At 34.2% G+C, this 27,136-nt stretch overlaps 1 protein-coding gene across 1 annotated transcript in view; it reads right to left on the bottom strand.

Annotated features, from left to right (window-relative positions):
• LOC149789283 (A disintegrin and metalloproteinase with thrombospondin motifs 9-like) overlaps positions 1-27,136 on the bottom strand; it is a 343,799-nt gene that overhangs the window by 96,802 nt on the left and 219,861 nt on the right. The window contains exons 17-25 of the mRNA XM_089975475.1: positions 26,084-26,179; positions 25,162-25,328; positions 22,770-22,896; positions 22,269-22,395; positions 16,723-16,939; positions 15,004-15,168; positions 14,439-14,603; positions 3,257-3,475; positions 325-492 (exon numbers count right to left, since the gene is read on the bottom strand). Coding sequence (XP_089831601.1) covers positions 325-492; positions 3,257-3,475; positions 14,439-14,603; positions 15,004-15,168; positions 16,723-16,939; positions 22,269-22,395; positions 22,770-22,896; positions 25,162-25,328; positions 26,084-26,179 — 1,451 coding nt within the window. The remainder of the gene's footprint in view (positions 1-324; positions 493-3,256; positions 3,476-14,438; positions 14,604-15,003; positions 15,169-16,722; positions 16,940-22,268; positions 22,396-22,769; positions 22,897-25,161; positions 25,329-26,083; positions 26,180-27,136) is intronic.

Genomic DNA, 27,136 nt, shown 5'->3' with positions numbered 1-27,136 from the left:
ATGATGATGTGGGATCAGACAGTACTGCTATTAACACATTTTCCTTGCACATACAAGTTCTGGGTTCAATCCCTTTTTCAGGCACTTAACAAGAGTAGTGGGTGTCCATCCACTTTTAAGGTCACTGATTTCCCCTCCATTTTCTGGTCTTCTCTGAACCAAAGGTCTCATTAATTAAATAATCTGAGCCATTATTAATCCTTGTAAGCTGCAAGGATGTGAGTTCATAGAACTTGTTTTAAAACTGAAGTCGAACAAATACAATCTAAGCCTTTTCTTTCCATAATAGAATTATACAATTAGTACTGTTCACCATAAATGTACCTCACTCCATTCCCCTGATCGCCAGTAGCCACATGCTCGTTGGGTACACACTTCTGTCTCCTTTGGTTTTTCCAAGTGGCTACATCTACTGGGGTTTTGTACCTTGCCCTCTGCATCAATACATTTCACATAGCGCTGCTTTATACCTTGACCACATGATGCTGAACACTGCAAAATGGAAACATGCTTTGAGCACAAAACTGAAACAAACGCAGTTTCATCAGCACATGTATTTACTGAAGGTTAAGTATAAACTTGGGCAAATGATTCATCAGCTGTAAGACAAGCTCAAGTCAAATTTAAACAGCTAAAATGTCTGGATTTAAAGCTAAATTTGGGTACTGACTATGATTTGTTTCTGTCATACTCAGAACATCATAACAACAATGAATGTTCCAAAAATATGAAAAACCACAGATACTTGCTTATATGTCCAAATGCAAACAATATGGACCCTGATCTGCCATCGCATAATGTGCTGACAGATCAGGGTCTATGCTGTTTGTTCTACTAATTACTCCCTATAAACTGCAGAGACCAAAATCTGCTGGCACATTATTGATATATGTTGATATACACATACCCACAGACAGGGAGAATAAATATTTTTGTATTTTGCATCAAATTATTTACATAATAAAACCTCTAACTTTGTCTACAATATACAATTTTCAACATTAACAATACTAACATTATCAAAAGAACATTTTTTGTAAAATAATGTGTAAAAATTTAGGATTTATTACTGAGAATTTGTAAATTTATATTAAGCTTACAGATATTACTTCACATACTTAAGAATTAAGTTGCCCTCTCTCTCTCTCTCTCTGATAGTACATAAAACAAAAATGAACTATGCTCCTAAAAATAAGAAACTGGGTTGTGAAGATCTAAATACAAGGTTTAGGGTTATCTAGGTAGTACTTCATGGGAGATGTTAAGTGCCCAGCTACAAGCAAGAGTCAGGCAGTTTGGATGGGTGGGGTTCACAGCCAGATATAGATTTAGGTCCTGATCTCAGCTAGGGGTGTAAACAAATCCTCTCTACAATCCTGATAAACATAGAGAAGAACAAACCCTTAAAGACATGCAGTATACTAACATGCAATGCAATGAGTTGATAGATAGATAAAAATGATCAGTTGTCTAGATCATATGCAATTAGAGTTTCTAAAATATAATTTTAAAAAATTAAAACTGTTCTCTGTGTATTCACAGATATTTTATATTATAAAATGAACTGAAATGCACTGAATATGTTGTTCATATGTAGTTCAATATGTGTTGAACTTGGCTGGTAATGCTGCTTGGTAATGGATGTTAAGATTAAGAGAAAGAATGTATACATTTCTCAAAGTTAGAGAGTAAAGTCATGCATTGCTTGGCTCAGTGAAAGTTAGAATTTTGATTTGCTGATGAGTGTGATGTCAAAGAATATCTTCAACCTAATCTGTATCCAAAGATACAGCTAAATAAAAAGTTGTGATGGCATGCAGAATCAAGAAACATTTATTTATATCTGAGCAGTAAATATTTAACCCCTGCAAGAGACCTCCAGCATGTTCAAGTTTTCTCTAAAGCCAGACAGAACCCTGTAAAAAAATTTATTGTCTGATTGACTATGCCTTACTCTGCTTCTCACTTTCAATTCATGATTTCTCCATCTTTATTTTGTCTACTCGCCCCCAACAACTACCACTGCAATTAAATCTATTTTTGAAAAAGGGTTTCCATTATATCAACTATTCACCCTGCTTTGATAATATTTCTAAGGCCACCTGTGTATTAAAACCTTAATGGCATGGCAGTTTCCTTTCAACCAAAAAACAAGCTACTCAGACATTGGCTATATAAAACAAATGAACTGAATTAGGAAACTAGCTGTGCAAAATACCAAGATGTTCTTATGCCAGTAAATAACTGCTACATCCACAAGTCTACTTTATAAGCTATGCATATTGTCATAGGCCATACATTGTCCACATAGACTTACATATTGTCATAAGCCATACATTATCAAGATAGGCTTACATATTGTCATAAGCCATACATTGTCCACATAGGCTTACATACTGTCATAGGCCATACATTGTCCACATAGGCTTACATACTGTCATAGGCCATACATTGTCCACATAGAGGCTGTATATTGATTCTGCCATAGGCTTTAAAAATGAGGTGTCTGTGGTTGCCACAGTACATTCCATTCTTGACCCCACTTTCATCAGTGGTCATAAGACTAAAACTGTTATACATATCCACAACTCCCTGTCCCTTCAATCACATTTCAAGATATTTAAGGAATGTTACACCATATTAACGAGGCACATTTAACTGGATTTCAATCCAATTTCCCCTTCTGGTAAAAATAAAATAATATTTCAGTGTAAAACAAAGAAATGTTGGCACTTATGCAAAACTTAATCCACTCCTTTTAAAATCAAGAAACCTAGATCCACCTCTAATAACACATGCATTAAAAAAAACTACATTCTAGTATACACAGGGCTACTGAACATGCTTTTACACTTGTGCTTGTGTAGAGTTCTGCATAGTTTTGTTCAGTTTCATGTGCTGTATGTTGTAGGTCTGGAACTGACTATACTACTCTCTCCAGATGAACAGGCACAGGTAACTTCACTCCAAATAATAAGCAAACCATATATCATAGTTGTGGATCACCTTGTGTATTTGACTATGCTACTTTTGAGAACATAGGAGGAAGAAACTCTACTAAACCCATCTTTAGAAATGGGCATCTCTATAATCTCCAATAAACCTTGGTACTATACAGACCTGAATACATATGTAATACCTGGATGTTTCACAGTTTAGTGACATTAGAACAGGCACAGATTAAATCTGGTCCATGCACTTAATGGCCCCACCTTTTCTTCACAAATTGCTGGAATAATATTTAATTTCACTCTACCTGAGTCCAGGAACCGTAAGTCCATTCAACAGGAGGTAGCGTAGTGGTGGGTGGTATTGTTATGGGGTGTGGTGTGGTCGGACAGTCCTGGAGATAGCACACTTTGGCATCTTCTGGCTGCTCAGCTGCATCACACCTACTTGGGTCCAGACGCTGACCTACCATAGTCTGGCACTGGACATGTCTTGTAATTATACCCTTCCCACAGGAGGCTGAACACTAAAAAGAAATTTTGTCTTTTTAAAATTGTTAATCTTAGTGGTATCTCATTGCAAGTCTCAACTTGATTTATTTGAATTAATATAATTTCATTGGTATGAATTTTTGTGGTTTTTGTCCAAACAAATTTTTAGTTTGCACTAAAATCTGTGTTTATGCCTTGCTGATGAAGAGGGGTCTCACTGCGTTAATATCCATGTATTCGCTCTGATGGAAAGAGACGTCCCACTATGTTAACATCTGTGCATATGCCTTGATGGGGGAAGAGAGGTCCCACTGTGTTAGTATCTGTGTACATGCCTTGATGGAAAAGAGGGGTCTCATTGTGTTCACATCTATGTATATGCCTTGATGGATAAGAGGGGTCCCACTGTGTTGACATCTATGTATATGCCCTGATGGATAAGAAGGGTCCCACTGTGTTAACATCTATGTATATGCCTTGATGGATAAGAGGGGTCCCATTGTGTTAACCTCTATGCATATGCCTTGATGGATAAGAAGGGTCCAACTGCGTTAACACCTGTGTAAATGCCTTAGTGGATAAGAGGGGTCCCACTGTGTTAACATCTATGTATATGCCTTGATGGGAAAGAGGGGTTCCATTGTGTTCACATCTTTGCATATGTCTTGATGGGGAAGAGAGGTCCCACTGTGTTAATATCTGCATAGGTGTCAACCCCTTGAGATGAAAACCTGTACACCAGACCAATAAAAAATTTACAAAGACCCCAAAAACCTTACATGAAAAAAATTTATTCATATATTATATAAGATCAACAGTTTTAAAACAACAAATGCTATACACAAAGTATTTTTACACATATTTACATAATTATGTACATTTCTGAAACTTTATTTCATTCTTTCTACTTATAACACTATCATCTTCCTGCTTTGGCTGAGCAAAGAAACTTTTGATGGATGCTCCCTTCTTCATTTCAAAATTTCTTTATGCAGTTTTATCCTCAAGTGTTCCTCCAGATTATATATGCTCGACGCCACCATTTTAATGTCTTTACTGTATATTTCACAAAAAGCATGTGAAAATCCTAACTTGAATACATCTACAATGCCAGAGAAGACTTTAATCCAATCCGCTTGAAACTTGCTATGACCTCGGTCAGTGTCTTCAAGCTTGCGTTTCTCTGAGTTAGGCTCAGCCATTTGATGGATGGAATATTTCAACTAGATGAAAGAAATTTTTTAAAAATAATTAAAATTTTTAGATTTGACATGTGATATAGGAAGATCTCTCGATTACAGATATGTCACAAATTAATATTTTCCCCCATTTATCCCAAGATATTATGCCAGCAGCTCTCCAAAAATTGAAATCTAAAAATAAAAAAATTGACAAAGTAGCAGTCCAGGAGTTCACACCTCGTAAGCTATTGATCATTTCTATTAAAATTGGGTATCTGGTGTTTGAAAAGTTATGACTTTGCTATATGGTGTGCCAATTTTGGTCACAAACTTTATATAAATTAGCAGTGTTACATATCGAGCCATGAGAACGACGTCACTCAGTATCTATACTACGTCCGTCATTATGGCAATGCATCTTCCTGTTTGCATTACGTATCTGACAAACTTAACTCAAAACTATAACAGCATGTTAAAATGCCAGTGCTAAATTAATCAGTATAGTATTTATTTTTAATTACTATATTGTTAAAAATGTTAATAAATCAACTTTATCTCCACACAGAAAAGTAAGACGAATTACAGTTACACCAACATGACTGCCACACTATGTATGAAAATTGATGCAAACTTTATGCATTTGATAGTATTAAGTATAAATAATAAAATAATAATGTATGAAATAAGAAAACATACTTACTACACACGTACTTAGTCAATATTAGAAATCCGAGTGAGTGTCAAATTTGAGAGTGATAAACAACAAGATCTTCACACACAGGAGTTGAGCCATGAATGAAACTCGTTTCATTATCAAAGGAAAAGCGCGGTTTTGAGTATGATTTGATTGGTTGTTTCAAGCCTCCCCAGTCTCACTGAGTTCTCATTCTAAAAAAAATGATGCCCCAAGTCCTAGATGCACATAAAATTAAATTTTGTTGTTGAAATTACACATTTTTTTAAATACAAAAAAAATACAAAATGGTTGTACAGCCATACACTGATGAAAAAGGAAAAACCATACAAATTACGGGTAAACTGTACAAGTTGACACCTATGCATCTGTGTAAATGCCTTGATGAGGAAGAGGGGTCCCACTGTGTTAACATCTGTGCATAAACCTTGATGAGGAAGAGGGGTCCCACTGTGTTAATATATATGTATATGCCTTGATGCAGAAGTGGGGGCCCACTGTGTCAACACCTATGTATATGCCTTGATGTGAAAGAGGGGTTCCATTGTGTTAACATCTGTGCATATACCTTGATTGGGAACAGGGGTCACTTTCAAACTCTCCAATGAACTAATGTGAGCAGCAAAGTCTGCAACAGCAAGTTAATACTGTATTTCACTGTCCAATGGACTTCAAAGACAGAAATTTTGTGTATTTTTTATTTAATGTCTGTGTGGTGTTGGCATTGGTGTGTGTTGATAATATTTGGTTTGGTTTAGTGTTTTATGGCACAGCAACACAAGTAGGTTATTTAGTGCGGAAACAATTGATATGTGACAATGCCAAGTCTACTGGCATTTTTCTATTTTGGAAGTGTATTAAATGCTTCAAAGAAAACATTTTTTACTTCTTTTATTCAGATTTGAATTTTCAACCATTTTCTATATTTTTAAATGAACAGGTAACTTATTCTCAACTGTACGACATTGCTTATTTCGGTCATGCACATCAAAAGCAACACATATCTTTGCAAAGATCCAGCTTTCTTGTTAATAATGTATTGAAAATTCTATGCTCATGAAAACTTTGCAATTTACATAAATTTCTTAGTTCAAGACTTCATGATGCATATGCTTGCATTGTGACTAAGAAGACAAAAAACAAGACTGCATAATGATAAAAGTGGAGAACTTTAATTAAACTGATATGTCAAATGTATTAGCCTTCATGAACTCAGGTGATTCAAAATACTTTACTTTAATGAGGCATAATATAAAAAATAATTGGAATGAAATTGACGCCACCAGACTGTTTGTTGATAATTTATCTTAATTAGCAATAAAAGCCTTATAAAACGAATATAAAAAATATATTTAGCATTCACAGAAATTTATTTCTTCGAAGCTAGGTGGAACTACATTTTCTGCATGGCTATTTCCAGGGATAAAGTTACACTTAAGCCCAATAAAGTACTTCAAACTGAAAGTCATAATGCTAGATTTTGTTATAATGGTCTTAAAACAAGAACAAAATGGAAATTCATTATCACACTAGGTTAAAGTGTTTTCTACAAATGTCATCATAGTTTATTTTTCCATTTTAACCTATCTCAGGTACATGAAAATTCAATTTTAAGGTGTTTTGCAGGAGTGGGATCAGAGCCTTTTTTTTCTTCTTCTGTATAAAATTTAGTTATATCCTTTCAGTCTTACATCCTTCCCCATGTAGATTTAAATGGAACATCATGACTTCCCTATCTGTTGTGGGAAACCAGTTGTCATGGATTTAGTGGTTCCTACAAACCATGAATTTTAAGATGCCAATACAAAGGTTTTTTCAAAGACACCATCCCCAATACAACAGTTTATCAAAGAAACTATAGAACTCCTTCCTTAATTTATGTCTTTTAAGACCCCAATACAACAGTTTTTCAAGACCCCAAGACAACAATTTTTCAAACAAACAATCTGCCTTCTTCCCTAATTCATGATTTTTAAGACCCTAAAACAAAAGCTTTTCAAAGAAACAATCAGATGACTTCCCTAGATCATGAATTTTAAGACCCCAAAACAAACATTTTTCAACAAGAAAATAGGACTCCTTCCCTAATTTATGCATTTAAATACCTATCAAAACATTATCTTTGTTTTGTTGCAAACCATGAAAAAAAATTTGCATGAATAATTCACAGTATTCCTCAAGAAAATACAGTGCAACTTTTCTTAACCGGACTGTCTTAGGATGTAAGTTGTCTTTTTAAGGGAGGTGACCAGTTATGTCAAACAAATTGCTAGTAAAATAACAAACGAGAAAAGTTGGCTGCAGCTGGATACAAGTGGTTGTTAATAGTATGTGACCATTGTGTAAGTCTGGATTGTACTCAAGTCCCCAAAACAGCAACATAAAATGGAAGTAGTCTATGTCCCATTAGTCATTCCATGCCTTTTGGTAAGATGAATTATTTTAAGTACTTTTTCTTAACAATTTTGCTGCATTTGCTTCATGAACTGAAATAATTCAGTATCCTATCCAAGTCAGGGCAACAAATAGATATACAAAGATTTGGCTCACAGTTTGAAAGAGAAATACTGACAAAACAGTATTTCTGCCAACAGCACCACTCCAAGAACTTTAGAATTACCAACTCTACTCACTTAGGGGGCACTCACCAGTTAATATGTACTTTTGAGAGAGTGACATATGTAAGGTGAAGTAGTTCGCATTTAAAACATGCACAATGGAGAGAATGTTGGCATACCTCTATGCTACATTAATGTAATGTGGATGATATTTCTTTGGATATTGTACTTTTGAAAATTTTACATGATTTAAGCACACTGCTAACTAAAATGACTGCTCCCTTGTGTTAAAAAATCAGCCTGAATTAGTCTAAAGTACACTATACACAGCAGCTATTAAAATAGGGAAAATGAATTTTGCCAGACCAGACAATACCAGCTTCTGAAAGTGCAATGAATGAATTACCAAATATATAAAATGTAAAAAAAGTTATCGGCTCTTTTTTATACAATTTACCTCTGAAGTTCAGGAAGTGAAAATGACCAAGTAGAGCTAGCACTTTTTTGAAAGGTGCACATCTGAAGTAAGGCCAAGCTGTATACTCTATGACCCATAGTACACCCATCAATCATACACCAAAATAAAGGGAGTTAACGGTTCTTTGAATTAAACATAAAATATACAAGGTCTTTTTTAAACAGCCAGTATAACCAGTAAGGAAAGCCAGGGAAATTCTTTTTCTTTAAAATCCTAACCTATGCAAAATACGAAACTGTAGAGCGCCACCTTACAAGTGAAGACCAACTGCAAACTGTACAGACCTAATTCAACCATCACATAATTCACTGGCAGATCAAAACAATCAATAAAACAAACAAAAGAGACCCTGATCCATAGCTGCATCATGCAATGGAAGATTAGGGACTATACTGTTTGCAATCAGACTTATTAACATTATGTTTTTAGTAATGTAAGGATTTCCTAATGGAGTACTGCCCAACTGATTAACACATGGTACATGCACAGGAACAAAAATACAATTGTACACCGGTCCATCTGGATGGATGGATGGATAATAATTTTGAATCTTATGCCTATTTTTAAATGCTTCTATATCTTTTTATCACTGTACATTTTATCATACTGAACTGTTGCTCAGTTCTCTAATGGTAATGAAAATCTTTACTACGAGTTCATATTTTGGATCAAGTAGCAAATGTTGCAAAACTGGTCTAATGCTCATTAAAAAATTAGCTGATCATGAAAGTTTTTCTAATTATTCTGTAAAGTAGTCAGTTCACAAAGTTTAGAATTGTATACCATGATGTTTGAGAACATGCATTTATTATGTGTGCAAAGTATGATACATTTTATGAGCATTTAATCTTTAGTCAAATGTACTTTTAAGAGTTTTATCTATGATTTGTATAACTTTATGTCATCCTACAAATCACACACATCCACATGTACCTTCATTCATAATATCTCTTAATTTGAAATATATTTTTAATAATTAGAGGTTAATACATTTGTGTGGGAAAATATGAATGAATTCTTTCTCAATAATACTGCGCAACCTTTGGAGTGCAGTATTAGTCTGAAAAAAGAGCTCATATTTTTCCACACAGCTGCAGTAACCATTTTATTATATACTCATTTCGTTTTCCTACCTAAAGCTTAATATCAAATTTTCCATGAGTAATATGTCATTCAGATTTGCAGAACAAAAAATGTAAATTTTAAGCAAATTCGAGACATAAAGAATGCAAATATATTTATTATCATTGTTATTACCAGCTAAAGAAGACATGTTTTTGCCCTGTCATTGGCATGCATGGACCCCACTATGACCTGTATTATACAGAGTATGTCTTCTAAAGCAAACCTAACATTGTATCAAAATAGTTAAACAGGGAAAACTGCAAAACAGCTGTTGTGTGATGTCCATCTAGCAGCAGAAATAATACTTTTTCATCATCTTAGCTTACTGGCTCCAAGGCTTTTGTTTTCTACCAAAACATTCCGTTGCATTATTTTCTCAAATTTAATGTTTCGACTGACATGTGGTACATCTCTGATAGAAATGCGATTGCCCTTGGTCTCAGTATGCTTTTCCATGCTATTTTTATAGACCCCAGAAAGCAATGGTCATAGTTTGAACGATTCTATTTCTCCGAAATATTTTCAATTACTGTGTCTGTCACATTTGTTGTTGACATTGCAAACATCATGTTCATTCGTTTGCTTATCTGAATGTTTCATTTGTGACTTGAACTCATCCATATCATTAGCTTTATCATCTCTACTTTCAAATGGACAAAACAGCTTGTTTAGTTTATTCACAAACAAATCTAATCAACCAAAACCTAAAGCTTCTACTATATGAGTGTACATGGTTTCTTAACAAAATAGTTCCTAAATACATTCACTGCTGCCAACCTTCCAGGCTCACAATTAGTGAAAATAGGGATAAAAAGTCATGAATTTGGACATGAATTAGTGAAAAATACCATGATAATAACTCCATCCACTCTGACTGTCAATACTACACTGTATCAAGATTGCAATATAAAACTAAAACACTACATATATGCAGAAATATTTATTTATCAAGACATGATACTGTGGCAGACTTGAACTTCCTCAACTGCTTGATCGTAAATTTGTTTTCTAAACAGTTCAGACTTCTTGCCTGCTGGTTTATCTTGGTGACTAAAACTGCCGACAAATTTTCTGAAGCTAAGGAGGCCCTAAAGTCTGTCTTATTTTTCCTCACTAGAGAAAATACTCTTTCGCTGTCACTGTTGCTGTCAGGAATGCACAGGAGCTGCAGCACTTTTGGTTCTTCCACAGGAAAATTTGGAAGTGATTTTCAAGTCAGGGAACATCTGTTGGAACAAATGTTTAGCGTGGTCTCCAGCTGATAAAGATAGATTGTATTCGACAAGAAAACTCACAAACAATTCTTCAGCATTGGTAGCTTGCAGGTCTTCCGCCAATGGCATAAAATATTCCAGAGCTGAAATCTGCAAATTCTTCATTTTCCCAACTTCTACGTGCTTTTTGCAACCAATGTGCTTCCTCACATCATCTCTGCAGTGGCACACTGAGTGCAAAAAGCATGATGAATATCAATGTTTAATGGCAGAATGCACTGCCAATTTTTGATATATTCCAAATTAAACTTCACTTTTTGAGCAATACATTTCTTTTTCCTTGGTGGTGACGACATTTTCAAGATCTTACATGCGATGCTGAACGGTAACTCAAATCAGTGTTGGGGATGCATGCGCAGAGCGAAATTCCTGTTAGGCCCCACTTTCTCTCAAAAACATTTGTAAAACTACTCTTATACATATAGATTAAAATGCGCTAAAATGCTTGCTACCGGGCCAAATGTACTAATCGGCTGTAGATGACCAGCAGTACCGGACTGTTTTGGCAACTGCGAATGTCACGACTAGTGCTTAATGGGAAATCGGTAATTTTATTAAAGATTTAAAATAATTGAGAATTGGAGAATTCGTGAATTATTGGCTTTGCGCTATGAATCTGTGAATCGCTGTAAAACGTTGTGAAAATCAGCCAAATTCATGAGGGTTGGCAGCTATGTACACTATACTATTTTTAGGCACACATGTCATGATGTATGAAGCCGTGTAGTATTGAAAAATAAATACAGCATGATTCTGACAATGTCAAGTCAAAAGAGAAAAGAATGAGCATATAATAAATCTAAAAACTGGATATGAACTAAATACTGCATTTGTTACAAAATAATGAACCAATACAAGTACCTCTGAAAATGCTTATGTACAGTTTCTTCAAAATAATCAGACATGCTCAACTTATGATAGCATAATGATTAAAGTTATAAGTGTCACTAAATTGTGATGACAGTACTGGCACTAGCCTTCAATTAATAGAAGGACTTTTTGAAATAGAACTGAAAATAATTCAAAAATCTTTAATATAATTGATATCAGTCATTCTCTCTCACTGAATAAGAGTCCAGTAAAACTGTACTTTAGATAAGCCCTGTTAGGTATACTTTAACTACTAGCAAACATTTAGATAAGCCCTGTTAGGTTGACTTTAACTACTAGCAAACATTTAGATAAGCCCTGTTAGGTTGACTTTACCTACTAGCAAACATTTAGATAAGCCCTGTTAGGTTGACTTTAACTACTAGCAAACATTTAGATAAGCTGTTAGGTAGACTTTAACTACTAGCAAACATTTAGATAAGCTCCGTTAGTTTGACTTTAACTACTAGCAAACATTTAGATAAGCCCTGTTAGATAGACTTTAACCACTAGTAAACATTTAGATAAGCTCTGTTCAGTAGACTTTAACCACTAGCAAACATTTAGATAAGCTGTTAGGTAGACTTTAACTACTAGCAAACATTTAGATAAGCCCTGTTAGATAGACTTTAACCACTAGTAAACATTTAGATAAGCTCTGTTCAGTAGACTTTAACCACTAGCAAACATTTAGATAAGCTGTTAGGTAGACTTTAACTACTAGCAAACATTTAGATAAGCCCTGTTAGGTAGACTTTAACCACTAGTAAACATTCAGATAAGCCCTGTTAGGTAGACTTTAACTACTAGCAAACATTTAGATAACCTGTTAGGTAGACTTTAACTATTAGCAAACATTTAGATAAGCTCTGTTCAGTAGACTTTAACCACTAGAAAACATTTGGATAAGCTGTTAGTTAGACTTTAACTACTAGCAAACATTTAGATAAGCCCTGTTAGATAGACTTTAACTACTAGCAAACATTAAGATAAGCCCTGTTAGGTAAACATTTAAATAAGCCCTGTTAGGTAGACTTTAACCACTAGTAAACATTTAGATAAGCTAGACTTTAGCCACTAGTAAACATTTAGATAAGCCCTGTTAGGTAGACTTTAACCACTAGTAAATATTAAACTACTTTTTTGATTTATGTCTTTTATACCTCCAAGATGGATGAACTTTAAATATTTAAAAAACAAGATCATACAACTTCTATTATCTTGACAGCTCATATATGTGCTGTTCATTCTACCATGGTAATCAAACTTACATTCAACAACAACAATAATAATAATGACTTTATTAAAAGAGGTTGACACAAGTGGTTGCATTGAACTAGTCGTCCTTGTGGCCCTCTATTATATGCATATTTACATTCAGTGTACATGTATGTAGCCACACACACACACACACACACACACACACACACACACACACACACTGATAATAAGCAACTTTAAATATAAGGACAAAATAGACAGAAAATTTTAATGAACATGCTCCACCTAGGTAAATTGTGTACATACAGTACAAAATGAGTTAGACAACAAAGAGGAAAGTTAGTGAATTTATATTTTCAGTTGTAATGTACTTGTCGAATCAAACTGGTTCCATTTTACATTCACTGTGTGTGTGTGTGTGCCTGCCTGTAATTTGGATTTTTAACATAGCTTTAAAAAAAATCAGTCATATTGCTACACTGTCTGCATTAAGTTCATAGTTATGTCTAGCACTGGGGTATCATGCTGCAGAAATGTAGCATCACATCCCACCCAGTCACATTATTCTGACACCAGGCCGACCAGTCCTAGCACTAACCTCTTAATGCTGAGCACCAAGTGATGCAGCTGCTAGTACCTTTTTTATAAGTCTTTGGTATGACTCCGGCGGGGTTCAAACCCACAACCTCGTGCATCTGAGGCAGACATTCTAACCTCTAGGCCACTGGAATGGTCTTCATCCACTGAAGTGGGTTATAATTAATGCATTTATATTTGTACTTTTTCTAATTTCCTCAAGGATTATGTTCCAAATTAGTGATCCTGAATATTGAAACATTACTTAAAGAGTTAACTGGTTTTGGGATGGAAAGGTAGTCAGCTGAAAGTGATCTTATAAAGGGGCTGTTGATTTGTTTCCAAGCAAGGAACAGTTCACTGAGATAAAACGGGGCCATATTATTTGAAACTTTGTGCATCTAGCCTTTCTAAAAGTATTTGTTCACTTATTTCTAACATTTTAATATCATTCAATAGATTTGGGATGTTTTCAGCATTATCTAACATGAGTCTGCAAGCTCTTTTTGCAAATGGAATAATTTGTAAATATTCTTGTCAGAAGTATTTCCCCAGGTAACATTATAGAACTCTAGGTACGGTTGTACATAGCATTTGTAAAATATCAAGCTATGTTTAGTTGACAGATATGCCTTATCTTGCTAAATAACCACAAACATAAATTGACTTTACAACATATGACTTGAATATATTCAAAGCATCACATAATGTAATCCACTCCAGTAGTTATATGCAGTCTGATCTAGAGTCACTGCATACATATCCTGTAATAATATGCAACATCTCAAGAAAAGTTAATGTAACCAATACTGACTAAAAACTCTGCTGACTGTCACCTTTTGGGCTGCACACCTCCTCTTGGTCAGTACAATATTACTGCCCAAGTTGATATCTCAATCTCAACATTTCATACAAATTTTTAAAATTTATCTTAAGTGATACTGATTCAGAAAATTTCATACACTGTGCAATCTTTCAATGTGATATTCTAATAGTTCTAAAAACTGAATGGTATGCTTACCAGACCCCAATCTTCAGTTACCCACATTGGGCAGGGCCCAACGTAACACTCCTTCTTGTTGGTGGGCTTGTTGAGAGAGCTGCAGAGATTGTCAAGTACCTCATTCTCACCCTGCACACACATCACCTTCCTGTGATGATAACCCCGTCCACATGTCACCGAGCACTGACAAATTAAGGTACAAATTCACCCGATCATAATAATATTATTCTCAATGAATCTGACAGAAATAACTAGTCATCAATTGTTTATCATTTACCATTTACATTAGGAAAAAAATAAGTGTTCAAAATATGTTGGGTATCATATGAAAAGTCAGTACAAAATTTTATTAACAAGAGATAAATATATAGCTTCATGAAAGTAACCTATACGATTTATCTTTCATTACATTATTCACATGTACCTAGTTTTCCTGACTCAGATCAAATTGGTGTGTCTGGATTTTGCATTCTTGACATGAAAAATGAAAAATGAGTCTTAATACCAAAACAAGCAAAATGCAAAAATGACAAAGTATCTATTTATTAAGAAGACTAATGAAATGAGAATAAGGTCTTAATACCCCTGTCCAGTCTTCAGGCTTCCAGGTAGCACAGTGATGATTGTTACAGGTCCTTTCTTGTAATAACTCTTTCATACTACACTCATGGCTTGGTAGAACATTGCCCCGTATATCAACACACTTTGCTGACCGTTTCTGTGTACCCCCATCACATGTAGCTGTACACTGCAAGACACGCCAATTCAATTACTGTATACAGAATCTTGCAAATCCAAATGCAAATAACATAGACCCTGATCTACTGATAACTCCAAACAAAGTGTACAAATGTTTATCAATGGATTTTAAAAACAAAGTCTTTCGAGGTCAAGTAGTGACAGAGAAGATCATAGCACATTTTAATAATTTAACACCAGCTGCAGAAAGTTTTCAAGAGTGCCATGTATGGGCAAATTTCAGTTTGGGTTAACTTCTACAATTTTCTGACCTGGCTACAATCAGGAAACTTTTACCTTGCAAAATTGGAATCCAATAAATAATAAAAAATGCATACAAACAGGAATCTTTATAATGCTGCAATGTGGAGCCAAGAAGCCAATCTGTATGTTATTTTAAAATCTCAATACCGCATTATTAATGAGTTGGAATTGTTAACTCCATTATGACCATGATTTTGTCCCCCCTCCCCTGGTCAATATAGTCTTAATTATTTCATAATCATAAAATAAAGATTGATTTTAATGGTGTGCTTTATTTTTGAAAATAAATAAGTTCCATCCATGTTGACACAAATATTAGACATTTATCAAACACACAGAAGCAAATTGCACATGAAACTTTTTTTATTTTGGAATCCAAACTGATGGTCTAAGTACAGAAATACACCTCTATGCATAAAGTCCAGATTCTGTTTACCTGATAATCAATCTTATTTCCTTCTTTATTATTTTGAGCTTTGCTGTTCATGGTAATAAAACAATACTTATATTTTGTAGATGTAACTTTGACAAGCACTAAATGTGATTTAGGCTGAATCTGGGTGCATTTATGATGCTGTACACCATGCATCAACTGACCATACCTGTGTCAAAATAGCAATGATCAGGGAAGCAGTTTTATGTTGCAGGCTTGTAAGTTAAGCCAAAGTTTCTTCAACATAATGCCTTGAAAAAAAATGCAAAATCTTAAAAATGTGCAAATAATGGAAAATTGCTATAATGGCCACAAAATTTATTCATGTCATCTACATATAAATACCTAATAAATTTAATTCATGTACCTCTAGTTATTTGTGCTTAACTTTAGTAACAATCTTATTTGTCAAGAAAAAGTGTCAAGTCCCAAAAATTAATAAAACTAAAACTACCGACAAATTGTTATAATGTCTCGAACATCATCCTCTTCGTATGAATAAAATATTAAAACTAACTTTTATTTGTCTATTTCAAGTGGTCTTTGATTAATTTTGTTAGCAATGTTTATGTCAAAAAAGTTGAAATCCTAATTAATCAAAAATGTGAAGAAATTTTTTTTTTTAAAAACTGCTGTCGTGGCCTAAAAATCTACAAATAAATGCTAATATGCCTACAAATTTCATTTGTCAATGTTAGGTGGTGTTTGTACAATCATGCAACTGACAGGACCCAATCATGATGTCCACTGTTAAAAAACTTAATGCTGCATTTAATATGCATGATTCAGACAATTTTCCTGAAATATGTTTGCTATGAACATAAATTAACTCGCACTGTATACTATTTTATTTAATCAATTTCTCACCAATGTCCAATCTGTGTACTTCCACATGGTCTGTAAGCATTGCCCTTGGCAGGGAATGTAATCCTGTGGTTGAGGTCCAATCTCAATTACCCTTTCTATACAATATTTATCATCAATGGTGGAAGTGTTGGTCTGTGATTGTAGAATACAGGACACTCGCTGCTTGGCAGTACCTGTCCCACATCGGACTGAGCACTCTTCAGTGTCCACCTTCCAGCTGAAATTTTTTTAACAAATATTAACCCTTTATACTTACTTTTGTCATAACTATTATATTTTTTCATGTAACTTTGACAAAAATGACCACCTTAACAGGATACAGTAGTCCCCCTCTTAGAAGGCCTTTCTAGAGGGGGATGACATGTGAATAGTAAATACAAATGAAGAAAGTCACAAGTACAGTACATTTAATTCTAAAACATTTAATATTTTCATTAAAAAATCACATGCATGTTGTGAAATAAATGTAAAACAAACTGTTTCATCATTTTCAAAAGAATGTTATGAATAACCATTGATACAGTTTTTAAACTGTCTTTATAATTATGTTACAGATCACATCATCTGTCACTTTGTTGGTAAAAATCTAAAAAACACAATTACAAATATCCTTGCTGTCATATCCCCTGCATATATCGTTTAGTCTTTTGTTCCAATCTTCGACAACTTCATTATTAACATCAGCTGATTCTCCACTAAGGACAGAACACAATATTGTGTCACACTTGAAATATGTGCAACAATCCGTTTCTTGAGGTAAAGTCGTAATATCACAATTCGACTGACAAAAGTGTTGCTTTTTCATGTCATTCATATCGGGATACAAACATCACCATCCCACTTCTGCAGAATTGTTTCCTTATCTTTCAAGAAATTGTTTATCTGAGTCTTTCCAACATTAGTTTTCTGCTAGGATCCTCGACAGCCACCCACCTCAGCTCTTGGTCAGTTGAATTACTTTCACTTTCTCTTTTAAACTGAGAATTTTTATTTTGCTCGATGACATGTTGAACTTTTTGCAGTAAGTTATTCATGTTACCAACTACAATACCCATAAAACAATTTTTTATGCATCTAAACAAACTGCCATGTGTTTTTAGAGAAAGTGAGCTTGTCACGTGATTCATTAGTCGCAGTCTGGTACCCTATTATTTCTATACATTTCTTTACACTAATTGAGAGAAGCCAAAACGGCTTCGATATGTACCATTAACATCATGCAGATTTGACCTCGCGGTCATTAGGATTTGTAATTTTGACAATTATTGTCAGAAGTAATAGCCACTAATTATCATAGTGAACAAGCTCAACATCTTACTAAGGGAAGCCACAAAGGCTATCAAACCATTTTCCTGCTGACTTGTGTATTGTACATCGATACTGCCACTTCTCAGCTGTTACTACTGTTCCATAATTGTAATCTTAACAATTATCAGAGTGACTAAACCGGACATCATATGATAACACAGCAGTAAAGCTAATTGGATTACATGTACTTACCCTTTTGTATGGATTAAAATTTGAGTCTTTCTTGGCTTTATGGAATAAATGTGGCTTCTCATGAGGTATAAATGATATAATATTAACCTTAGTGGTACATGTACTTCTTTCAGTAACAAAAACCTGACATCGGGAAACAGAAATCGGATTACTTAACACGTTATGAATAAAATACTAGTTCTGGATACATATTAAAATAAAATGCAGCCGCTTGTGAGGGGTAAATTTTATATTATTGCACTAATATGCTGCCCGCTGGTCGCGTTAGCCGGGTGGCCTTTCATGAGGGGTACTTTTGAACACAAACTTGTCGGTGCCAACGGATTCTGCCCATAAGGAGCGGGTGGCCGCTGGTCAGGGGGGCCGTTCAAGAGGGGGACTACTGTAAATAAATTTAACAAGTGCAAATCATTCTGCTGAAAAAATATTACTAATTCAGAGATAGATGTATGATTAAAATGAATCCACACAACATGAAAAAGTGACTTGGGTCGAAATCAAGTATACTAATAATTGTATTTATTACTGTTTCTGCAAAATTCTGCTTGCAAAGAACATTTATCACATGTCCTAACAAACTTGTCCCGTGCTGAGTAAAAAAATGTAATTGAAATTAATACAGCAGTTCCTCTCTTGAAAGACCATTCATTCTTCTCACAAAAAGTAGATTAATAAAATGGGTAGCCCCTCAAGAGGTTGATGAAACAGTAACATAAACTATTTTGGTGTTTAGCAGAGTGGACTCTAATAAGGTAGTGGTCTCCCTGGTGAGAGGCCCTTCAAAAGGACCATAGTACAATCTGTTTTGTGCTGAACAATTTACTTCTAGTTACTTATAGTAATCCTTTCAATTACTTTTGTTTGCAAAATGTGGGGGGGGGGGGTAAATCAAAATTTAATAATGTAATGCTTAATATTGCATTGCTACATCTGTTCCCAGTGTCAGTCCACAGTTCAAAATGATTATTTGGTCCTACATTAGTAACTGGAGGCTTAGAAAACAAAAACAATATGATCCCAGTCTGTTACCTCAGTCAACTTTACTCATTGCAATATTGTCCTTCTTTGATTTGGACTAAAACTTGGAAGGGAACTAGGCCATAACAGCAGATAATATTACATAATTAAAATTAGTTTTACCCCATCTTCTACAATTTTTATAGCAATAATATTGCATTGCTGAATTTGCCAGCCCAGTAGGAGTCTGATGGCTCAAAGATAAGTTGTCAAAGTTAACTGATAATTTCTGTCAGTAGGGTGATCAACTACAGACTGTAGGATAACTTGACAACTTACTGGGCTGACACAACTGGACCCAAGGTAGAAATACCTCACTCTAGTACAACAATGATCAATGGAAGATGAAGAAAAGGTGGAACGAGAATGCCAGAAGGCAATTTTCATGACATCGTCTAAAGAATAATCATAAAGACAGACTCATGATGCAGCAATAAACCCTAACTTCATGGATTTTCCATGAAAAAATATTCTCTCTCCATGAGAGATTGGAAAGCTTTTTGAAAGTCTGAAAGATCCACCTCAAAATGGTGGCTGAAAAATATCTGACATACCTATGAAAGAAAATAAATACTTTTACCCTTTCTTTTCCATTTAGATTAGCCCAACAGAAACCTAAATCCTTAATCAGCTACAGTGTGATCACAATTTAAGTGATCTCAATTCACACAATTCTGAAAAAATGCAAGATGGGAAAAAACCGCAAAAAAGATCGCTACTATTGAGATAATTCTCTCATACATAGAGATCGTGCCACTGTTGCACACAAACATAACCCACAATGCCCAACTCTTATAAACCCACCATTCTGTTTTTTTGTGGCCTCCATGCTGCATATGTACGTACATGTACAAATTGTTTGTTACAGTACAATTTCGGAACATAATTATTGACGGCATCTAAAAGACGAGCAAGTGATAGTCCGAAGAGACCAAGGAAGGCTATTTCTTTACAGGTTAAACTTAAAGTAGTGAAAAGGTATGAAGCTGGTCAGAGTACCGCCATGATAAAGCATGCTTTGAACCTTAGTGAAACTACATGTAGCATGCAGCTTTCATTTTTTAATTACATGTATATATAGTTCTATTGATTAAAATTCATAATTTTATGTTTTTATTTTATATTTCCTATGTTTTAGTTAATTTCCCTATGCATTTTATGAAAACTTTCATTATTCTGTTATTTTAATCTACTTTGCAGAAGCATCCCCTAATTTTAACGTACTGAATTTATACAGAGAAAATGATCTCAATTTATGCATATTTCAAATTAGGCATGTGCTTCAAAAATTATAACCCTTGTGTAAATTGCGATCACACTGTAAATGAGTCTACCAGTATTTTCATTGCCACCAGACAGATACAGCTGAGAGACTGGGGATATCAGTGGAATTGGGATTACCAAACGTAGCTCATTCTGGACCAGAAAACCAGGCTGGCAAAGAAGAGAAATGAATCAAAGTTACCACTTAACTGCAAACAACCTGTATCCACTAATAAGTCATGAATTCACTACTCCTTGCCAATGCAAGGGAGTGAAAAAAGATTGCCTTAGAGGTAAGGTTATCCAGCACAGCTTCACTCCAAGGTACAATAGTAGGTTAAGATAACAATCAAAGAACATACAAAAGGTTCCACTTGTGCATTAAAGAGGGCAAGACTGGTCTCTGAAAAGCAAAATAACCTGATGAATTCTGAAAGATGAGGGAAAAATGATAGAGTCCATAGCAACCTTAAGGGTACTGAATAGGTCTTACCTGCAGCGATTAATGGTCTACACTGAACAATATTTTTATAAAAAGGATAAATAAGAAAACCTGCAACTGTAATTAAAGGGCAAAAGATAGAACTGCATGATTCCCCCAGAACCAATTACAGAAAATTATCTTTTTGGCATTGTAAACATTGGAAGTCAATTGGTCTCTAACCTGGGTGATGCTGATACCCTGCTTGAAAAATGTTTTTAGTGAACTGATCAAATGAATTTGTGCTGCAATTAGCAGTCCTCTTAAATAAATCTGCAAACAAATTCTGTGAAAATATGGGATCAACCTTTCACAAATAATGGGCTTATCCAGGGCTGATAATTACTCCGACTTATTCACCCAGCCAATAAAGTACTTAAATTTTCTACTTGTTCAAGATTGTTACTTGCCCTACATTTGAATCTATCAGCTATTTAAATCTGAAAAGGAAAAGAATCACAAGGCTTCATGCATACACCTTTTATGTGCTGTACTGTTGTTATGCCATTTCAGGGTTTCTTTTCTGAACATATTTTCTTTTTTAAAGTGTGCTTTTTGTATTACAAGACCTGGTTATTTTCTCTAGTTTGGCATAAAAGTTCACCACCTTCACACTTTTAATGCTGTAGCTATTCCTCTTCTAGTTAGTCTCTCTGTCTCTCTCTCCACTCACTCACTCACACTCTCACATTTGTTCCTTTCTTACATCAACGTTGTACAACTTGGTTTTTGGTAATCAGAAAATCCAGATTGTGGATCTGAACAAGACTGGGTTTACCTTTCTTTTTCTCAACACTCTCATCATCTAATTCTTCTACTAGATTTCTCATGTTCTTATCAAAATATTTGGTAAGGAGTTACTGAATACATTTGATTAAATTCATTCAATCATATGCACAAATGCCTATTACTGATAATACAATGACATATGGATCAGAGAAGCTTGCCTGAATATATGTTTTCTTGTCATAATGATGTAAACTGATTATGAAAAAATAAAAGTATAAAACCATCATGTGAAGCATTCACATGTATTACAATTTATAAAGAACTGCCTTGCTCAAAAGTGTAAATTTCAGTTTTCCTAATCAGCAATTTTATCTAATGAACAGAAATTTTGAGGGAAAAATATAACCTAAATTTTCAGTAATAGAAATTTACTGCCTGATTGAGGTGTGCAATAAATACTCAACCATTTCAATTTCACATAGTAAATTTTCAAACCCTGGCTTATCAGAGGAGAAATAATGTACATTTTAAATGCAAGTGTATGCCTGTGACATACTTGATCATACAGTGACGATTACAACGTTCAGTCTCAGTCCTGGGCTGTGGCTGATTTTCACACCTCTGGTCTGACACTGTCACTCCATCAACATTGCGGACACACTTTACCTTCTTGGATCTTTTTCCTAAAATATAATTTAAGAAAATCTAATTAAACTGGCACCAGATTCTATTTTTCAAACCTACCATAATAGCTTCCTCATATAGAACAGCCAACTGTTTTGGGGCATCATTTTTACTGATGGATGAAACCAACTCACTTAAGAAGAAACCACCCATGAACACAAATCTGTTACAAGGCAATCCTCAAAAACATGAATTATTTACAGTTAAAAAAAATTTTTTATACCTATTAATTAAAATATGCTGATCTAGAAATATTAATGCCTTATTTAATCTGTTTTACAAGATTGCATCTTTAAACTTTTTTGTCTTACTTCTTTTATTAATTTGAAAACAATACTCCTCTCTACCATTTTAAGATAAAATGAAATCTTACCATTGCACAGTGAATCACATTCACTCCATTCATTGTCTTCATGCCAGATAAAGTGTACATTGTTTCCCAAGGAGACAGTGTATGAGTAACGCACATCTGGTGGATTTAGATTCCCAACAGTCAATACCTGCACAATATCAAAATGTTGATGACCACAATGATAAATATTGTAGCTGTGACAATAGTTACAGCAGCAGCAGCAGCAATGAATATTAATTTCATAGTGTGAAAAAAGGCTCCAATCACAACATATATACAGTTACTTCACCACTGGATATTATAAACATAATTATGCATTGTCTTTTTAAACATTAATACTGGGCTAAATCAGGTCCAAATGCAAGCAGCACAGACACTAACCTGATGTTACATAATGCACTCGCAGATCAAGGGTCTACGATGATTATTCTACTGACAACTCCTAGGAAACTATAAAAACCCAGATCCACTGGTGCATTATGCAATGGCAGTCTGGGTCTGAGCAGTTTGCAGTTAGGTTCGACTTACAAATGAGGATATATGGATTTTGCTAATGAAAACATAAATTCAGAATTGCAATGGACAATAGGTACAAAATATGCTGCATACAATGAGTTTATACAAACAGGAAGAATGAGCAATAACATATCTCACTGTGTACAATGTGCAATTATGTATAATACACACGATTTTGCCAGGGAATTCAAGGTCAAGAGTAAAATAAAATTATAAGCATTTAACATTATAGGGATCAAAATTCTAATACTTCCTCTCCACTGCACCCTGCAATTGGAAGTTAGACTATTCATGTTTGTTCTCTCAGATATAACAAGACTATTATGGGCCATCTGCCACATTAGTTTTCATAATTCCTCAATAATGTATTCAAGGTTTACTCCACAAGAGTACTTTCATATAAAAGAAGAACAAGTTTCTTATGTAAAAACAGAATGCTGTAAACATTGTTTTTACAGCTGTGAAAAGAATTTTCTTTCTTTCTGATTTTATCAACCTCTGAAAACTGGGTAAACAATATGACATCACAAATGAAAACACTCTTGCATGCATCCAATTAGAACAAAGGTAACAGCAATACATAATGAGTTTGCACAATTATTTGGTACAAACCAACTGAAAGCAACTGAAAGTTGGACTGTGTCCACTCTTACCTAATATTTTATTGTGATCTGACACCTGAAAAATTTCTATGAAATCCAACTTGAAAATAAAGTAAATAAAAGTTGCTCTTCTTCTGTTCATTTATTTTACTTTCCAAAAACTAGTAGCAATTTTTCAACTGTAATAAATTATTACTAGGCAGAAATAATAAATGAGAACAAAATAAATGAACAGAGGCACAGATGAATAATTCATATTAAACAGATACGAGCAGCCATTAAACTACATTTCGCAACTTGCAGAACAGGTATAATACATATTGTTTACCTGTAGATTTGAGAACTGCCGATAGAATATCTACAATTATAATCACAATTTCCAGTATTTTCCTTGACCATATTTTCATCTGTGCTTTGAAGTAAACACCAGGTTACTGGCATGGCTTATAAGCCAAGACTTCAGGAATTTAAATTATTGAGTAACATGTCTGGCATTTGTATTTCCTATTGTTTTACAACTACTTTGATGATTGATAGGATTTTCTTCACAATAGTATTCAAACAAAACAAATTAACAAGGCTTTTGTTTCATTTGTTGTTAACTGCAAATGTGTGTGTGTGATTTGGACTTTGAATGTAGCTTTATCAATCTGAGTCAAATCACTATAAAGTCCTCAGTGTGGCAGTTTATAAGAGATGTCTAGCACTGGGTCATCATGCTGCAGACACATGGTATCATATCTGACCCAATCACATTATCATGACACCAGGCTGACCAGTCCTAACACCAACCCTTAACGCTCAGCATAAAGTGAGGCAGCCGCTAGTTCCATTTTTACAGGTCTTTGGTACAACTCGGGTTTGAACCCACAACCTCCAACATATGAGACCAGAGCTCTAACCACTTATGCCATCAGAAAGGTGTTAAATGTAAAGAGTAAATGACATAAAAATTATCCAGAGTATATTAATTTATCTTCAGTAGTGGCATTATAGCATACATCTAAAGGTCATTATCTCCCCCTGCAAATCAACTCAGAAAATGATACAAACTTTTTGTTCCAAAGTAAAATGCACTTATCTTATCAACTAAACAAAAATTGGTAAAAAAAAACAGTAGAATACATTATACACAATATGCAAGATTCAGAAGTAAAATTCACAAGACAGAGCAAAAAGATGACACTAATGCTGAATGGAAAAATCTAAGATCTGTATTTAACAAGTCTTTCTCAATAAAGATTATAACAATTTGTTAAATGCGGTTACAAAAAATAGTTAAATAATCAGCACACCTGTACAAATATATCCTCATAGATGATTGCTGAAGAGTTTATTCTCTCTACCACACTGTCAGAGCCTGTGTATTCCAGGTATCCCCCAGCCACCGGCACTTTCTTTTGGAACATGCTGACAACAAAGTTTCCATTCAGCAGATACTCTCCCTTCGTATTCACAATAACTGAATTGAAAAAGTTTGGTCATAAAAGAAAAGAAAACAACCAATCTAAATCTATCATATAACCCCTTCTTAGCAGAACTCTTTCTTTAAAAAGTTAAATGGTTCTATTACTTGGAAAAACACAAAAGAAAAATACTTGCCCACTGAATTTTTTATGATTAAAATTTTGAAGTATTATCATGAGACAAATAAGCATATAATCTTATCTAACCCAATCATTGCAAAGCATTTTCTCCTTTTTTAAACTTTGAATTAACAAAGGATGTTCCAGAGTCAAAATATGGACAAACGTTTTTCTCATGAAATTAAAAGAAAAGAAATCATGACAGGACCTGATACATGAAGCACATTACCATAACAAGGAGTATGACACGAACTGATACATGGTGTACGTTACCATAACAAGGAGTACTGACAGGAACTGATACATGAAGTACATCACCACAACATGGAGTATTCACAGGAACTGATACATGGAGTACATTACCATAACCAGGAGTACTGACAGGAACCGGTACATGAAGTACATCACCATAACATGGAGTATTCATAGGAACTGATACATGGAGTACATTACCATAACAAGAAGTACTGACAAGAACCAATACATCAAGTACATCACCATAAATCAAATACATTACCATAATAAGGAGTACTGACAGGAACTGACATATGGAGTACATTGCCATAAGAAGGAGCAATTAAAGCTTTTCATGTGTTAAAAAACTATAAAAACTTCACCAAAGCAATCTTACCTAAATAGTTTTCATCATCTCTGAGATTTGTATGTCCATATTGCCTGATATCTACATTACTTGCACCAGCAGGAATCCAAGAGACATTGTTGTATCCTGAAGAAAAAACAACATATATATTTTATGAGATTTCCAGACATGCACAAAGATATATGAAAAGTAGAACCTATTAATATCAAGAATAATCTTATTAAGAAGAGCACCTCTTTGAGAAATATATTTATGAAACCATCATAATTTTTTAAAATATTTTATTATGGTAAACATGGCCACACTCACATGGATATTAAAGCATCTCACTGTCAGTGACAGTGTTATTGATTGGAAAAATTTACCTTGTTGTTCCTAAAGAGAGAAACCTATGAGCACTTCAGCAACTACTGTATTTACAGTTTATGCCGTGACACTATTAATTTCTAAAGTAAATTTTTGTGCACTATATGTTCTGGGACAGATCTTTATTTTTAGTCAGTGGTTTTGGGACATCTTTTCAATCATAATATCAATGTTTATCTGTAAAATGATTAATGAGGGTATCAATCATACGATTTTAAAATGAAATCATTCGAAACTTGCATCTCCAAAAATGAATTAAAACTTCCAGTTGCATACAGACAATGGTATTACTTACATGATACTAATATCTACTTTTTTGGATTGTAATAATTTAAAATATTAAATGTAATACTAATATCTACTTTTTTGGATTGTAATAATTTAAAATATTAAATGTAATACTAATATCTACTTTTTTGGATTGTAATAATTTAAAATATTAAATGTAATACTATTTGCTGCAGAATGGAGTGCACTCAGGTGTTTACTAGTAATTATATTGCCTCCATATTCATGCAAGTCTGAACAAGTGTTTTGCTTTACACTATGTTTGATGTAATAAAAATTCTGACTAGATCTATATTTGCCTTTATTTTTTGTTTATCTTGTCCTAAGATATAAGGTAAATACAGTATGCTTTTTGAAGGTGTATCCCATTTTACTGTGAGAAAAGTAAAATATGTGCACAAGCAGAGAAATAACCTCACACAAGTGGTC

Source organism: Sinohyriopsis cumingii, chromosome 11 (genome assembly GCF_028554795.1).
Source record: "Sinohyriopsis cumingii isolate HCF-2022 chromosome 11, ASM2855479v2, whole genome shotgun sequence".
In the NCBI taxonomy this organism is placed as follows: Eukaryota; Metazoa; Mollusca; class Bivalvia; order Unionida; family Unionidae; genus Sinohyriopsis; species Sinohyriopsis cumingii.
The sequence above is the reverse complement of the archived record's forward strand: the minus strand, read 5'-3'. Positions and strand labels throughout refer to the sequence as shown.